The following is a 16,079-nucleotide window of genomic DNA, read 5'->3' as shown; positions in this document are numbered from 1 at the left end:
TTCTTTCTCCATTGTGTTCGGTGAGGCCATTGGCTACTCCTGTCAGAACAACAGTGGAACTTTTCTCCTGTGTTTGGTTTTATAGTCAATCAGTGCCTGGGCCCTGGAAAATTCAAGTGCAGAAGTGGGGAATGCATAGACATGAGCAAAGTATGTGACCAGGAACAAGACTGCAGAGACTGGAGTGATGAGCCCCTGAAGGAATGCCGTAAGTGAGAGAGGCTTGCTCAGGGCCAGAGCTGAGAGGTTCCATTCAGCCCTAATGCTGTTTTGGACCCAGCTTAGTTCTCTGTTGAACTCAGAATGAGCTAATTTTTAATACTTAAGCTTGAAGATAAAGTGTTTCAAAGGGGAACTCTAGCCAGTGACAAACTAACTCAGGGTTGAGAAACCCCTTAAGATAGCTAAAAGTCATAGCAAAACTTGAGTAAATCCTTAATAACTAACTACCATCCAGCCTGAAATGTATATCTCCCAAACACATAATAAAATCTTAGAAAGGCCATCACCAATAGCCGGAGACTGAATGTGAATAAGACAACTAACAATTAAGAATAAGATGTCGCCGGGCGGTGGTGGCGCACACCTTTAACCCCAGCACTTGGGAGGCAGAGGCAGGCGGATTTCTGAGTTCGAGGCCAGTCTGGTCTACAGAGTGAGTTCCAGGACAGCCAGGGCTATACAGAGAAACCCTGTCTCAAACAAACAAACAAACAAAAACAAAACAAAGAATAAGATGTCATACTAATTTGGACTCTGGGTTTACAAAACAGAAAACAAAATGAACACTAGGAAATTGGGAGGGAGATGTTTGTGCAGCATCTTCAGAGAGTTGGGTGGAGTGTCAAGTGTTGGATATGATCAAAATACATTGTATCTGTATGTGGAAGTCTCAAAGAATAAATCTAAAGCATTATATTTAAAGCAAATAAATAAGCTATCAGATGACTCTGCTACCCTTTTATTCCAGATATCAACGAATGCTTGGTCAATAACGGTGGCTGTTCCCATATCTGCAAAGACCTACTTATAGGCTATGAGTGTGACTGTGCAGCTGGGTTTGAACTGATAGATAGGAAAACCTGTGGAGGTGAGTTGAAGCAAAGAGCCTGGCCCCTGGCGGACATGGGAAAGGGCAACATACATCTAGTGAGGCATAGGAAGAAAAAGACTAATTCTAATTTCCCTCCTAGATATTGATGAATGCCAAAACCCGGGGATCTGCAGTCAAATTTGTATCAACTTAAAAGGCGGTTACAAGTGTGAATGTAGTCGTGGCTATCAAATGGATCTTGCCACTGGCGTGTGCAAGGCAGTAGGTAAATGGACTTGGGCTGGTGTTGCTCTGGTACCTTTTCGAGTTAGTGATTCTAAAAGGTACAGTCGGTGACTGCAACAGTCAACCTACACATAAAGTCACACCCCAGAGCAATGCTATTAAACTCCTAGTGCAGCAGGAGAGCTGAAAATAAACCATCCTCCCACACATCTACCTTGGTCTTTCCTTTTGCATAGGATACTATGGATAGTCACCATAGTTTCTTCCTTTCTGCTTCTAAAACTGAGCACAAGTCAAACAAGTAACTTGTTTATCAGCCACCCTACTTTCGAATGCTGTAACCCCAAGACTGCCTTCCTAAACAGGTTGGAAATACTTGCAGGTCCTGGGGGGGGGGGCGGTGCCTGGAAATCCAGGCTGGATACTACTGAGATGTTCAGCAGTATCTTTATAAGTGGTCCGCTGTGGAGAGGAGATGACTTAGAGGATCTTGCCTTCGAGCAAAACTAAATCAACCTGGCTTATGTCTTACAGGCAAAGAGCCAAGTCTGATCTTCACTAATCGAAGAGACATCAGGAAGATTGGCCTAGAGCGAAAGGAATACATCCAACTTGTAGAACAACTAAGGAACACGGTGGCTCTCGATGCGGACATCGCAGCTCAGAAGCTGTTTTGGGCTGATCTAAGCCAGAAGGCCATCTTCAGGTAACTTCCTCTTGCACCCCATGACGTCTGGGAATCTACGTCACTGTCATTAGGTCTGTGGAAAGGATTGGAGTATGCTTGGGTTTTCTCTTGTCTCTGGCTCCTATCTACCATCTACTTAGTTGGGAGTTTTAAATTCAACACTGATTTATTTTTAGCTATTAAATGATCATTAGTGGTTACTTTGATAATCATGATGTAAAAGGTGCCTATGCCTGAATAGGACGTCAGAATTTCTCCCCTTTTGTGGTTGTGAACTGAATTGTCTTGCTACAAACAGAAATGATAGCAGCAGCAGCTTTCCCTCAGTCGACACCGTAGACCCGGGATGATGGCTACTGAGTTGAATATCTCTTTCCAAATTTTGCTGGGCTTTGAGCTCGTATCTAGAATTCATATCCACAACTAGATAAGCTAAAGTATTACTAATTTTCCATCCCCAAGCAACATGGCTGAATAATTTCTGTGCTGAGCGATGGGATTCATAGAGTCTTTTCAGAGTAAAGTCCTTGAACATTTTGTAAGCAGAAAAGTCCATTTTTCAGGGTCCAATGGTGACAACTTTTAAATCTCTTGTGACCTATTCTGTTTCAGTGCCTCAATTGATGACAAGGTTGGTAGACATTTTAAAATGATCGACAATGTCTATAATCCTGCAGCCATTGCTGTTGATTGGGTGTACAAGACCATCTACTGGACTGATGCGGCTTCTAAGACTATTTCAGTAGCTACCCTAGACGGAGCCAAGAGGAAGTTCCTGTTTAATTCTGACTTGCGAGAGCCTGCCTCCATAGCTGTGGATCCGTTGTCAGGGTTTGTATTCTATGTTTTCCTTCACTTAGCCTTTTTGGGTACAAGCCACAGAGGTCGAGAGCTTTTCTCAAAAAGAGGTCACTCATCATAAAAATTCCCAGAAACAGAATTAGCTGGTTCAAGACATCAATGACAGTGTTCAGTGCCTGGTCCCCCACTTTTCTCCTTTATACCCCCCATTAATTCTCTTTCTTCCCTGATCTCATCTCTATTCGCCTCTCTCTCTGTCTCTCTCTCTGTCTCTGTCTCTCTCTCTGTCTCTGTCTCTGTCTCTGTCCCTCTCTCTCTCTCTGTCTCTCTCTCTGTCTCTCTGTCTCTGTCTCTGTCTCTCTCTGTCTCTCTCTCTCTCTCACACACACACACACAATTTATCTTTACAAAGTCTAGGATCTATAAATAGGAGAAAAGGTATGATATTTGTTGTTGGCATCTTTCTGTGCTTAATATGATCACCTACAGTTGCCTCCATTTTCCTGAAAATTACATAATTTTCTTCTTCTTCTCTATGGCTAAAAAAAATTCCATTGTGTACCTGATGAATTTGAATGAAAATATTCTCTTGAAACCAATCATGGTACATAATGAATGTGTACTAATAAAAATAATGCTGTGAGTGACAAACTATGGAGCCTCCCTGAGCAACTCTTGTGTGTGATGGGCCCTCCCAGTCTCACTCCTTCTTAAGCCAGCTGTTTGGTAGCATTAGCAATGCTTTAGACTTCATGTAATACATAAACCTAAATCCATATCTGAACCCTTTGTCCACCCAACTTCTCTCTCTCCTCTCTCTCTCTCTCTCTCTCTCTCTCTCTCTCTCTCTCTCTCTCTCTGTGTGTGTGTGTGTGTAGAGTGGGGGGAGTTAGAGGGTGGAGAGACAGAGAGAGAGACACTTTACTGGGTTAGTTAGCTCTGGGTGCTCAGATCTAGGACTTGCAGGAAATGGGATTTGCATAACCCTGTCCCCTCAAAGGCTTCTATTTAAAAATGCAGATTATGTGAAAGTTCAATTAAGAGGAACAGATTTTTGTCAAAATGTTTCACTGAGGCAGGCTGCTTAGATAGTTGACTGCAGTGATCACAATTGGTCCCTATGAATATCATTAGGACATAATCCCCAAGCTCTTCTTATAGAGCTTACAGTAAAATATCTCCTTTGTGGTTCTGAAAGAATGTGCCTTTGAAAAGGAAATGGTACCTTGGGCTGATAGTTACATATCAGATCAACGCAGAATAACATGGCTATGACTTGGAAATTATATTATTGTCTCCTATAGTCCTGAGGAGTAGACCCAGAGCCTCACACATGGTGGGCCAAATGTTCTACCACTGAGCTGTGTCTCCAACACTTGTGAATTCCGACTGTTAAGTTTAATTCACTCAAAACATAATTAGAGTCTTAAGCATCAGTATTTATCTAAAGAGCCTCAAGCTTAAGAGTTTCCTGCTCATTCTTTAAGCTTTTGTTCTAAGGTAAAACTTTATTCCTTCTAATCCATTAAGACACTTCTCTGATTTCACTCTTCCCAGCTTTGTTTACTGGTCAGACTGGGGCGAGCCAGCTAAAATAGAAAAAGCAGGAATGAATGGATTTGATAGACGTCCTCTGGTGACGGAGGACATCCAATGGCCTAATGGAATTACACTCGGTATGTATGTCCTTCCCCATCACTGACTAGTTAACTACCTTCATAGTTTTTAAATGCATGCCTGATATAAATTTGAAATGATTCTTCTAGTCCCACCTATAGCAGAAATTTTAAAAGAAAGTAGCTAAACAAAAATGGCAGACTTAACAAATTATGGGTGCCAGATCGCTGGCTTGTCATCTAGTTGATGTAATATGCAACAGAAACTCAGGGAATCTTGGATCTTTGGGGCTCTCATATGGAACACTATGCCTTTGTCTTTCCTGGGTGGTAATTTGTAACTGTTTCCTTCTGAATTATCTTGGAAGAAATACACAATACAAGCCTCCTCTCTCTAATGTAGTAGATCCTGAGTGACTTTGAGAGTCTTAGAAATCCCATTGACCCCCACAGAGGGAATGCAGACACATATTCTTTTGGTGGCTTCACAAGTATTTATAGTGTCCTCATTAAGAGCTCCTGATAGAGAGGAAACCATAAAGTAGAATAGATTCTTTGGGTATTTTAAATAGAAACCAGAGCAGCAATAGCTCATATCATGTCAATTCTTTTCCTGCCTAGACCTTGTCAAAAGCCGTCTCTACTGGCTGGATTCCAAGTTGCACATGCTCTCTAGTGTGGACCTAAATGGTCAAGATCGTAGGATAGTGCTCAAGTCTCTGGAGTTCCTAGCTCATCCTCTTGCACTCACCATATTTGAGGTAAGACTTGTGCCTCATGTCTATGTGGACACTTGTGAAACAGTTCTAGAGAAAAGAGCAGTAGACAACTGAAAAACCTTTACCTAAAGCCTGGAATACATTAGACACTAAGTGCTTAAAGCCTGGTATGTACTAGATGCTAAGTCCACAAAGAACTTGCATCTCTTACCCCTTGTACGCAGTATTCCAAAGAATCATTTAGTAACCTTGCACCGTTAAATGTCAAGTAAATCATGATAATCTTAGCTTGTGATTTGTGCCAGTCTTGGGTCTACATGCTAATTTTAGGGTTCTGTTTTAGGATCGCGTCTACTGGATAGATGGAGAAAATGAAGCAGTGTATGGTGCCAATAAATTCACTGGGTCAGAGCTGGCCACTCTAGTGAACAATCTCAATGATGCCCAAGACATCATTGTCTACCATGAACTCGTCCAGCCGTCAGGTAACATGGAGGTGCCTACTCCCTAAAGACCATCCTAAAGGAGTATTATGATCCTGAACTTACTACTTACTGCCTCCTCAGCAATTCAACTCCCTTTAAAATGGAACCTTTGTCCTCTTGAACCCTAGGCCCAACTCCACACTTGATGCCTGATATCTCCTTTCAGCCATCTTAAAGAAATGGCTTGAGAGTCAGCTCTTAGCTCCTTCCAACCCCTAGTGGCATAGCTTTCATCTACATCTTTTGGGTCTTCCTTGCTGTACCTGCTGTACCAGTTTCCATGGTAACCTTCAGGCCACAGATACTCCTCAGGATTAGTTTTCTAGGTTTGCTGAAGCAAAATAACACAAATTGGATGCCTTCAACAACAGAAATTTGCTGCCTCAGGGTCTGGAAACTAAGAGTATAAAGTCAAGGTGTTGGTAATTTGGTTCCTTTTGGAGACTTGAGGGAAGGCTCTATCCCTCTCTTCTTTACTAGAAAATGGCCATTTCCCTACAGTATCCATTCACATCTCCTTTTGGTACATGTGTGTACCCATAGTTCATCTTCTGTGAAGGATACTGGGCACTTGGGGTTTAGACCTACTCTAGTGACCTCTGTCAATACCATATCTGAAACTAAGGCCACATTCTAAGATATTGTCAGTTAGGACTTCAATGTGCAAATTTTATGGAGGGACACAGCTTACTCTGTAACACCTTTTCTTCACCATGACACATCTTATATAGGATTTAACAAGTTATCAATTGTATCTAGTCATGTTTTTCTCTTGCCCAGAACACCAGCTTGTCTATCTAATGAGACCCTCACACCTCTCTGTGGCTGAGTTCCCTTACACTTTGTAGGAGTAAGTCAATATAAAGCCAGGAAATTATGATTTGTCTCCTTCTTCTGAGTCTTTGCTCTGAGCTTTGGATAAACAGTATGAGCCAGGTCTGGGTCTCTTCACACCTACTCATGGAAGACATAACTCTTTCTTACTCTACTGCCAAGAAGCCTCTTGAATCAGGTATCTTCAGAGTGTATTTCCAGTACATTGATTGATACCCATTCAACACCAGTGATACCCATTCTTCTTTGATGTTCGGCTCACTTGAAGAAATGATAGAGTAGACAAACGTAAGCTCCACAGAGACTACAGGTAGTTAACACGACAGTGCTTATTTTAAAGGACTTTTTTTTTCCCAACTAGGTAAAAATTGGTGTGAAGATGATATGGAGAATGGAGGATGTGAATATCTCTGCCTGCCAGCACCACAGATCAATGACCACTCTCCAAAATATACCTGTTCCTGTCCCAATGGGTACAATCTCGAAGAAAATGGACGAGAGTGTCAAAGTAAGGCTTTCAGCATTTCAACCACAAGCAAGATATAGAACGAGCACTGCAAGACACCAGCTACAACTTACCTGGATTTTAGAGACTCTGTTGTGGCTAACCTTTAAAATTGATTTTAAAATAAGTGATTAGGTATTACGGTTGTATAGCAGGCATTCATTCTATCTGTGCCTTGGGGCTCACTTGTGACCCATTTCAACACCAGTTGAGTTTAGAGGGGACAAAAATATCAATGTACCACATGGTAACTTGTCCCCATTGCTCTATAACACCCCCTGAGCTAGTCAATTTTTAGCTAATTAAAGTCTTCCATAGAGAGCTAAACCAGTATATGAAGGCACTTGAGTAAGGAGGCCATGGTTCCAGGATGCTACTAGCCTCAGTAGATGACACAAGTTTAAACTCACGGATAGCCTGAACTTGAATTTTAATAGTTTGTTCTCAGCTTTTGATTAAGGAGCAAACTGAACTTCCTGATTGTAAGCAAGTAGCTCACATAGTGATGTCTTAATTAGCTTCATTATGTAGTACCATAATAAGCACTTAGTGTTCTTAGAAAATAGGTACAAGACCCCCCTGGTGTGCACTGCATGCTAGAGTAATTTTGAGAAAATTTGTGGAAATTTCAGGAGCTTGGGGCTTTCTTGAGAGGAATCCATTTGTCTGAATCTTTCTGAGTTGTCAAATTCCACATGCTGACAGCCCTGCCCAACGTTTCCTACATTTCTGGATTCTTTGCACAAAGCTGGCTATTTCTGTCCATTCAGATATGTCCACTTTACCAGTTAATTCTGCAGTGGGTTGTCTTTATAACCTGGAATTAAAATAACCTTTCAGCATTACTTCTCTGGTCTACACAGTCAGCAACTCAGGAACCTTGGCCTTAACCAGGTTCTTGGTTTTTATAATCCAGGTACTTCAACTCCTGTGACTTACAGTGAGACAAAAGATATCAACACAACAGACATTCTACGAACTAGTGGACTGGTTCCTGGAGGTATTGGGTCCAGCACTGCAAACTGTTAATCTCAACTAACTGCCGCTTAAATAATTAGTGCAGCTTTTAACTACTGGTTCTGTCCCAACTGGCTACTTGTGCCTAAAGCCCAAAGATTTAGACCCTGCACATCCTGGATTTCTCTTGACTTATTTAAACCTATAGGTTTAATGTAACTCAAATAATTATAATCCTAAGTTCTTCTGATATCTAATTATAATGGATACTAGAAATCAATATTAAGTACAAAGGTATAAGGATCTTTACCTAATTAGTAGATGTCTAAGTCTTAATTCAAATCCTTATAGACTGATTACTTGTATGCCCTTGTAGGGATCAATGTGACCACAGCAGTATCAGAAGTCAGTGTTCCCCCAAAAGGGACTTCAGCTGCCTGGGCCATCCTTCCTCTCTGTAAGTAAATTTGCTTCTCATATAGATTTTTATGGACAGTTTTCGTTCATCTACAGCCACCTTCCAGTGGTCTCTTTTGCTGTCCTAACACATGAGACACTGAATTCCATTTACCTCCTCACCTACTCTTCAGTGTCATCTTTCCCTTGATGGTGAATATCCATCAGTTATCTACAAGATCTTATGGGCTGTTGAACACGTTAACCTTGCTTATCCCTACTTAGAGGAAGTATCTCTAATAAGGGTTTCCTTCTAGTCCCATTTATTGTATACAGTCATTCACAAAGAGGAGAGAAGCAAAAGGTCAAATGCCTTTTGAATGAGCTGTAGAATTCATGAAGAGTAAATTAAAAGTAGTTAAGTATTTTCAAACTCAGAGAAAAGAATCTCTAAAGCCACTGTCAAGCATGTGAATTTGAAGGCACTTTGCTTTACTGTCCTCTTTGACTGAGCTTACTGGTTGACCTAACACACCAGAACCACTTGACTAGCATGCCAAAGGCTTCTGTAATTTTTTATGTAGCTGGCCTAAGGTTGGGGCTCAGGACTCTGTACTTCCCTGGGTGTACTTCCCCCCACCCCAGTGCAAAGATTCACACAACCACTGGGCTGAATTTATTTCAAAACTTTGTCTCATCTGTATTACAACTTCTAGTTGTCCAAGCTCCCTAAACACTAACTGTTGTTAGTGTTAATTCCCATAGATCCATAAACATTAGACTCCACTTAGTCACCTCTGATTTATTTATCAGTGCTCTTAGTGATGGCAGCAGTAGGTGGCTACTTGATGTGGAGGAATTGGCAACATAAAAACATGAAAAGCATGAACTTTGACAATCCTGTGTACTTGAAGACCACTGAAGAGGACCTGTCGATAGACATTGGTAGACACAGCGCTTCTGTAGGACACACATACCCAGCAGTAAGTATACTTTGTCTGTATTCACTGGCCTGACATCAGTTGCTTCCAAGGAGACTAGAATCACTAGCTATGGCTACCTGGGCTGGGGAGAAGCATTAAATCCCAGACATTTTATCCAATGACTGCTTGTGAAATACTAAATGTCTGGTCCATGAGAGCAGTCAGTTAATAAGCATTTAACCCACAGAGGAAGGGGAGGTAAGTCCTACCTGGCCTTACTTTTGATTATAGAAATGACATATGAATAGTGTATGAACCAACTAGCTCCTTTGTAAACTTTGATTCCTTGCATACTAATACCTAAAGGTAAATCAGTGTGGACATATGAGAACTGTGGATAGAGGAGTTGACTGAAAGTCAATAGCTTGAGTAAGATTCAATTAGCCAAAAGTAATAAGTGCTTTCCTTGGAGAGGTGCTCCATCCCACCCAGAGAGACAGCTTTCTACAAGAGCAAAAACAGCAATCACTTGTTCTTCCACTAAAAACCCAAGTACATATTTGACCTCCACTTCAGGACCATGCTGACTGAACCATGATGAACATGAACAGTGTCCTTGCATGATCTCTGGTGGAACAGGGAATAAGGTTCAGTGCATATCATATATCTTTTCACATTTGTCTTTAAGATTTATAGTACGTAAACAGAATCAGTCAAAGTTTTTTTCCAACCAAGTAGGTACAGGTTAAATATCCCTTATTTAAAATACTTGGTGCTAGGAGTGTTCAGACTTGTAAATTTTTCTAAAGAGGGACATGGATTTTGAAGTTTCTGCATACATAAGAAGTTTGAACACACAATCCATTTATTTTATATATACTTTACACGATATTTTGATGTATGTTCATTTTGACCACAACCAATAATATAAGGTTAGATGTGGAATTTTTCTTTTGTAGTGTCATGGTTATACTCGGAAAATTTTAGGCTTGGAATCCCCTTTTGAATTTTAGATTTTCAGCTTGGGGACATAAAATAATAATAATAATGTTATGTTTCTGACCTCCAACTCTTTTGGTCTTTAAATGGCCTACTCAAAAGCAAAGTCCACTCCGTAGAATAACCCCCAAGCTCACCTGAACCTTTTTCTTCTCTGCAGATATCAGTTGTAAGCACAGATGATGATCTGGCTTGAGTTCTGAACAAATCTTGGTCTATGAGGTCTACACCAATAACACCCTACTCTGGAATGGTAACAGAGCCAGCTCTGAAGTCTCCTTTCTTCCTCCCATCTGGAAGAACATCAAGATATCTTTTTGTGGATCAAGTTTGAGTACTTGATCATTTTTATATTACTTTTGTAAATATTCTTGGCCACATTCTACTTCAGCTCTGGATGTGGTTACCAAGTATCTGTAACCCTTGAGCCCCTAGACAGTATTGCCATCTCTGGCCAAATATGCACTTTCCCTAGAAAGCCATATTCCAGCAATGAACCTTGTGCTATAGTGACTCCCACCTGTACATACATTGTATAGGCCACCTGTACATATCCCAGAGAACAATCACTATTCTTAAGCACTTTGAAGATATTTCTATGTAAATTATTGTAAACTTTTTCAATGGTTGGGACAATGGCAATAGGATAAAACGGGTTACTAAGATGAAATTGCCAAAAAAAAAAATTTGTAACTAATTTTGTACGTATGAATGAAATCTTTGACCTCTGTCGAGGTTTGCAAAGACTGACTTCAAACTACTGTACATTTTTTTCAAGTGCTAAAAAAATTAAACCAAGCAGTTTAACCATGGTTTTGATTATTCCTCTAAGATGAGCTTCTGGGAACAGGAGCACCAAATGTCCCAAACATTTAAGCTATAGTTAGTTCTTGATGTTGTATACCTAAGCCCATAATCGAGCTAGTATCTTGGTTGGTATACAACCAAGAACTAGCTAAACAATTAGGTACCGTTTAATATTTGTTCCCCCAAATCTATCACTTCCTTCCTTCTTTCCTTCCTTCCTTTCTTTCCTTGCTGGCCTCAAGCTTGCAATGCTCCTGCCTCAGCCTCTCAACTTCTAGAATTACATGGCTGCACCACTTCACCCAGCCTATGTACTTTTATTTTATAAATGACACTGTCTTCCAAGAATTCCTTTCTTTAACAGATTTCTTTTTCTTACTTTTTTTCCCATGATCTAGAAACACATGCCAAGATTCTCATGAGTTTTCTTACTTTGTCATCCATGTTCTTTTTTTATTTGTAGGTCAAAGACAAGTGCCTTCTATGGCATGGGAAAGGGCTTTATTCTTATAAGAGTCAGGCCTGTCTTAACTATGAAGATGGGTAGGAAGGATACTAGGTAGGCAGCGTTGCTGAACAATCTAAGTTGTGGTTCTTAGCCTGTCCCAGGAACAGCAGCATGGGAGGCTAGGAACTTAACAGAAATGAGGATTCTTGGTTCTCACCCCAAACCTACTTAATCAGAAACCCCAGTAATACAGACCAGAAACAGTTTTCACAAATTCCTCATGTACTTTGAATATAACATAAAGTTCGACAAAAGCTATTCTAATGTGGCTTTTATGGAAGGTGTAACTGTAATGTATTCAAAATTGTCAGTGTGGTGGCATCAAATATGTAGAGATGGTCTTTCTGTGGAGAATTTGTGGAACTGTAGTGTGGAGAACAAAGAAGGAGTTGGAGATGAAAAAGTGGTACTGTGTCAAGGGAAGATTTTTGTGAGTTTTCCATCATGTTGGCCATCACATCCTGACTGAAGTCTCAAGATTCCTGGAAGTGAAGGAAGACACAAAGCTTAAAACTCAGATGAGATGCTCTGACTCCATCGTGAAGTGGTCACTGAAGAAAAGTTGCTGGTTTCTTGGGATGAAAGAACTGAGCCAGCATCTGAAACAGTCAAGATCATTTCATTTAAAAACAAAAACAAAAAACCTTATCTCTTCTGTAAAAACCCAACATTAGGTAGAACTTACTGTAATTTAAAAGTCACAAAGTCATTTATAAAAAAATGAAGTGATTAAATATTGACCGAGTATTGTTGAGTATTGCTAGAGTAGCTAGTTATCTGGTGAGACTGCTAATTGATTCAGTGTATAATAGTTCACACAGAATGAGAACCCTGGCCTTTATCACCCAAACAAGAACTCTCTATGAGATTGGTTGACGTGAGTTGGTTGAGTCTCTGGAGCATCAGTTTTCAACTTCTGGACTGCAACCCCTTTGGGGGTGGGTAGGTCACATAACAGATATGCTAACAGAGATTGTCATTATGATTTATAACAATATCAAATGTATAGTTATGAAATAGTAATGAAATAATCATATGGTTGAGGGTCACCACAACCTGAGGAACTATATTAAAGACTTGTGGCATTAGGAAGGTTGAGAACCACTGCTCTAGGGCTCAATGTATTAGATAACTCATTAAGGGGTAAAATATGAAATATCAAATCCTAAAAAGGATATTTATAATTAAAACAGCCTGTCATGAGGCAACTGTGAGTGGAACATCTGGAAACTTGAGAAGTATCTGCAGAGTATAGAAAAATCAACAGATTTATGGACCCTGGTAAAGAAATTCAGCCAAGTCTCAGTGAAAAAGGTTAAGAAGTTGATGCAAGCTGCATGCTCCTTGTTAAGATGCAGGCTTTGCATATCACCAGGTCACTTAGGATATTCTACCAGTTACTCTGAAGATGTGTCATGATTTGTGAGCCTTTGGCTCTGGGTAAATAGAGGACAAAACTAATTCTTTGAGGCTTTAACTTGGGCACTTGCCTTATTCCTTTTATTATTGGAAGTCAGATATCCCCTCTCCAAAGTGAGCAGGCAGGTTTTAGATAGCTTAACTACTGACCAGTTATAAGACTCACTTTTCTGTCATGGATCCTGCAGAAATCTGAGACCCACCCATATCCTAGCTTTTAACTGTCTTCGCTCCACCCTCAAAGTTGCTAGTGGGCTTCCTGTGCATCGCATTGCTAAAGAGAACTGATTTCTAAGCATTCTTCCCTAGTAAAATCTTTCCCCAAAGAACAGTATGTTCCCTTAAACCCAAATGAACATCACACTACTTTCTTTTACCTGTGGCAAAGCAAACAAATTTTTAAAAAAATCATACACCCTTTTGCTTACCTAATTTCAAGAACAAAACAAACAACAACAACAACAAAATGCTACTCCTGGTTCAGATGTTGTGCCCTTCATTTCTAAAGCCAATGTTTTGCCCTCTTTGGAAAGACTGAGAACTGTGGCCTGATTTCGTCCATAGTGTAGACTCTTAAGCTTGTCAAATTCCAGAAATGGAAAAAACTCTGCAAGAGTGTTTTGCTTTCAAGGAGAAAGGAAAATGGCTTTGAAGATGAGACAGTCTTTGTGGGTTTTGTCGTTGGTTTTTGTTTGTTTACTTGGTTTTCTCATGTCCAGCACAGAGGTCTCCAGCTCACAAGAGCTTCCTGGGAAGGATAATAATCATGTTTGTAGGAATCTTATTCCCATCGACCTTTACCGATGGAGAGCTGATTGTAAGTCTTTTGCCCTAAGGACTAGGGAATCCTAAGTTGAGGGTTGTGATCAGAGGTCCCATCTCTTTACAGTGTCACTTCAATCTGTTTAGTGTTTCTGAGCCTGGTTCCTCCAAGACACAGGAATGAAGTGGGGCCACAGACTTAGAATCCATTTAAGTTTCCCTGTTGTGTGTATGTGTTGACCCTGGGACAAGTGTGAGACAGGAAGAGTGTGGGGAGTATGGGCTCGGTAGTAACTCTGGGATATTTCAAGGATGGCTTTCTTTTTGGCTGTGCTTGGGAGCAAAGTCAGATGGGCAGCTGGGTGTGTGTTTAGAGCTCTACGAATTGTCAATAACACATGCTTCTCTGTCCCAGGTGTCCTAGAGAGGGCAAATTACTAAGCATCTCTGTAGGATGGAGATGATAGGAATTCTCTGAGACAATGGCATGATATAGCAGTGGCATCCAAGAGCTCAGCACAGTGTCTGGCATCTGGTGTGTATGGGCAAATGTACTGACTATGACTGTCAGTGTGTGCTGTTATACAGCCCAGGAACTGGTAAGTGCCCTCACCAGCGAGCATGGCAGGTAGCTTCACTCAGTGAGTAGCAAGGGTACTCAGCTCTGAGGATCTCAATTCATACAGGTGAAAATCCTTAAAGGACTCTATGATTTAAACTCTGGAGTCATAGCTAGTGTGTGTCTGTCTTTGCTCCTGCTAAGACATGGAAACAAGTATTGGAACCTCCAGAGTGTTTAAATGGCTATTGAAATTTTTAATGGTCCTTCAATTCTTACTATATGCTTAATATTGTGCTAAATAAGTGCTTTTCTGCCTTTTATTAGAGCTTCTCAGAAACCCTAATAGGCAAGTATTATCTAGATTTTGCAGATGCGAAAGCTAAGACCATGAACCATGTGAGATTCCAAACCAAATAAGCTTGCTGCCATGGTCTAGGGAGAGGGTGCTGTCCTGTGCAAATGTTAAGTTGGATATCACATTGTATATTTGCTGAGTGTCTTTTCCTATAGGTTTGCAGAGCCTGTCTGCAGTTTCTCAGTTGTTATAGATTTCCTACCTAACCAGGATGATGATGCACAGAACTCTAAAGCCAGTAGTGTGGCATCAGAATAGCACAGTATAACTCAGTTGAGCCATGACTTCAAGACTCGAGACTTGGTAGAATCCTTTTACTTGGCCATCTGAGTAGAAATAGGAGTAGCTTTAAGAAAAAGGCAGATTCTCTAAAGGAATTTGGAGATACGGCATCACTCCTGAGCAGAGCATATTAGGAGAAAGCAAACTGTCATACAATAATCTTCAGTTTCCAAGGCAACTAAGTGGAGAACACATCACAGGAGACAGGAAATATGGCTTGTTCACAGAATGATGCTACTGTGACTTCAAAAGTGATCCCAGTATTCTAGAATCTGCTGGGACATTGGGCTGTTTCTCAACTTGTGTATACTTGGAGAGAAAAGAATGTCTTTGAAAAAAAAAATGGCTAACTTTCACAAAACTGTCTTGCCTCTTTTAAACGTTACACTTGATACTAGAAATATGGCTTAAGAACACATGATGTCTCAGAAGGCCCAGGCGCACACCAGACCGCTGTCTTAGTACTGTCACTGTTGTAAAGGCACATGTTGGAACACATCCAGTCCTGCTGACCTGTAGATAATTATTTTTCTCTAAATGAACTGTACATTTATCTTAAATAAAAATTTATTTTTGAGATAACTGTTGCAAAGTCTACTTTTTCTAGAGACCTTCTTGGGGAAACATTGGCTCAAATCTTCCATCTTTTCTCAGCTGAATAACTAAAGATGACACAGTTGGCCTTTAAAGAAAACAACAAGAATCGTCCAGATCTGAGCTGGTCAGGCTAAGATGACCCCTGTCTTGCCACCCTAAAAAGGACAGTTAGGGTCTCACCATGAGAAACAGTGTCTTATTCACCTCCTCACAATCCCCCATCCCTATTCCTCTTCCCTTGAATGAAACAAAGTCAGTGCTGTCTTCCAGAAAGACTGTTAGACCAGCTCTTCCTCACAGATCAGACCACACTCGACTGAAGGGATGATGCTCCGAGATGAGAGATAAAACAGACATTGAGAAGCAGGGAATTGCTCTTGAATTCTGAGCTTTCATCAGTTCTCCCAAGGTCTATTGGAATTGGTTCGTGATAAAGCTAAATCCACATGGGACATTTCTAAGAAATGGGCCTTGAGTGTTTGAATTATCCTGGGTGTAAACTGAGTTCAGAAGGAGCTAATTGGAAGATAGGGAAACTCAAAAACAGAAGACAGGAAAGGAGGAAGAAAGGGAAGGGGACACAGC

The 16,079-nt window shown here is 40.6% G+C and overlaps 1 protein-coding gene across 4 annotated transcripts in view; it reads left to right on the top strand.

Moving 5' to 3' along the window:
• Positions 1-15,464, top strand: part of Vldlr (very low density lipoprotein receptor) — a 37,005-nt gene extending 21,541 nt beyond the window's left edge. For 2 of the 4 annotated variants that reach the window (XM_085834179.1, XM_085834180.1), the window contains 13 exons: positions 86-208; positions 971-1,090; positions 1,194-1,319; positions 1,814-1,985; positions 2,580-2,798; positions 4,326-4,444; positions 5,006-5,145; positions 5,447-5,588; positions 6,784-6,930; positions 7,844-7,927; positions 8,261-8,341; positions 9,094-9,263; positions 10,363-15,464. In XM_085834179.1, the coding sequence (XP_085690305.1) occupies positions 86-208; positions 971-1,090; positions 1,194-1,319; positions 1,814-1,985; positions 2,580-2,798; positions 4,326-4,444; positions 5,006-5,145; positions 5,447-5,588; positions 6,784-6,930; positions 7,844-7,927; positions 8,261-8,341; positions 9,094-9,263; positions 10,363-10,398 (1,679 nt within the window). In that variant the 3' untranslated portion in view covers positions 10,399-15,464. The remainder of the gene's footprint in view (positions 1-85; positions 209-970; positions 1,091-1,193; positions 1,320-1,813; positions 1,986-2,579; positions 2,799-4,325; positions 4,445-5,005; positions 5,146-5,446; positions 5,589-6,783; positions 6,931-7,843; positions 7,928-8,260; positions 8,342-9,093; positions 9,264-10,362) is intronic. The other 2 variants (XM_085834181.1, XM_021151321.3) reach the window with 1 other exon arrangement.
• The last annotated feature ends 615 nt before the right edge of the window (positions 15,465-16,079 follow it).

The sequence above is a fragment of the Mus caroli genome, unplaced genomic scaffold (assembly GCF_978045245.1).
Source record: "Mus caroli unplaced genomic scaffold, Mus_caroli_1 scaffold_20, whole genome shotgun sequence".
NCBI lineage: Eukaryota > Metazoa > Chordata > Mammalia > Rodentia > Muridae > Mus > Mus caroli.
This window is presented reverse-complemented; position numbering and strand designations above follow the sequence as displayed.